At 41.1% G+C, this 1,284-nt stretch overlaps 1 protein-coding gene across 1 annotated transcript; it reads left to right on the forward strand.

The window, feature by feature from the left end:
- On the forward strand, positions 1-469 carry LOC116747040 (ubiquitin-conjugating enzyme E2 D3-like). Its single transcript, XM_032618872.1, is given in 2 exon segments — positions 1-351; positions 353-469. Coding segments are annotated over 2 exon segments (468 nt in total).
- The last annotated feature ends 815 nt before the right edge of the window (positions 470-1,284 follow it).

Genomic DNA, 1,284 nt, shown 5'->3' on the forward strand with positions numbered 1-1,284 from the left:
ATGGTGCTGAAAGGGATTAATAAGGAACTTAGTGATTTGGCCCGTGACCCTCCAGCACGCTGCTCTGCAGGTCCAGCTGGGGATAATATGTTTCACTGGCAAGCCACAATTATGGAAGCTAATGAAAACCCATATCAAGGTGGTGTATTCCTTTTGACCATTCATTTTCCTACAGACTACCCCTTCAAACTACCTAAGGTTGCATTTGCAACAAGAATTTATCATTCAGACATTAACACTAATGGCAGCATTTGTCTCAATATTCTAAGATCACAGTGGTCTCCTCCTTTAATTGTTTCTAACGTTCCTTCATCCATTTGTTCACTGCTATATGATCCAAACCCAGATGACCCCCCCCCCAGTGCCATAGACTGCATGGATCTATAAAACAGAGAGAGAGAAGTACAAAAGAATTTCTCAGGAATGGACTCAGAAGTATGCCAGGTATGATACCTTAAAGTCAGAATAACCTGCATTATAGCCAGAATAAACTTTAAATTACTGTTAAAAAAAGGAAAAAAACACTAATTCGAAAAGATGCACGCACCCCAATGTTCATAGCAACATTACCGACAATTGCCAAGATGTATATACCACATCTTCTTTACACACACACACACACACACACACACACACAATGGAATACTAGTCAGCCATAAAAAAAGAATGAACTTTTGCCATTTTGCAACAACATGGATGGAGTTGGAGGGTATTATGCTAAGTGAAATAAGTGAGGTAGAGGAAGAAAAACACTGTATGATACCACTTATATGGAGAATTTCAAAAATAAAGCAAACTAGGGAAATATGACAGACTCACAGATATAGAGAACAAACTAGTGGTTACCAGTGGGAAGAGGGAAGGGGGAGGGGCAGGGGAAGGATAGGGGATTAAGAGATACAAAATACTATGTATAAAATAAATAAGCGGGCTTCCCTGGTGGCGCAGTGGTTCAGAGTCCGCCTGCTGATACAGGGGACACGGGTTCGTGCCCCGGTCTGGGAAGATCCCACATGCCACGGAGCGGCTGGGCCCGTGAGCCATGGCCACTGAGCCTGCGCGTCCGGAGCCTGTGCTCCGCAACGGGAGAGGCCACAACAGTGAGAGGCCGGCATACCGCAAAAATATTAAAAATAAATAAAAATTAAAAATAAATAAAAATAAATAAGCTACAAGGATATATTGCACAACCAAGGGTATATAGCCAATATTTTATAATAACTGTAAATGGAATATAACTTTTAAAAATTGTGAATCACTCTGTTGTGTACACGAAACTTATAA

This window comes from Phocoena sinus, chromosome X (genome assembly GCF_008692025.1).
Source record: "Phocoena sinus isolate mPhoSin1 chromosome X, mPhoSin1.pri, whole genome shotgun sequence".
Lineage (NCBI taxonomy): Eukaryota > Metazoa > Chordata > Mammalia > Artiodactyla > Phocoenidae > Phocoena > Phocoena sinus.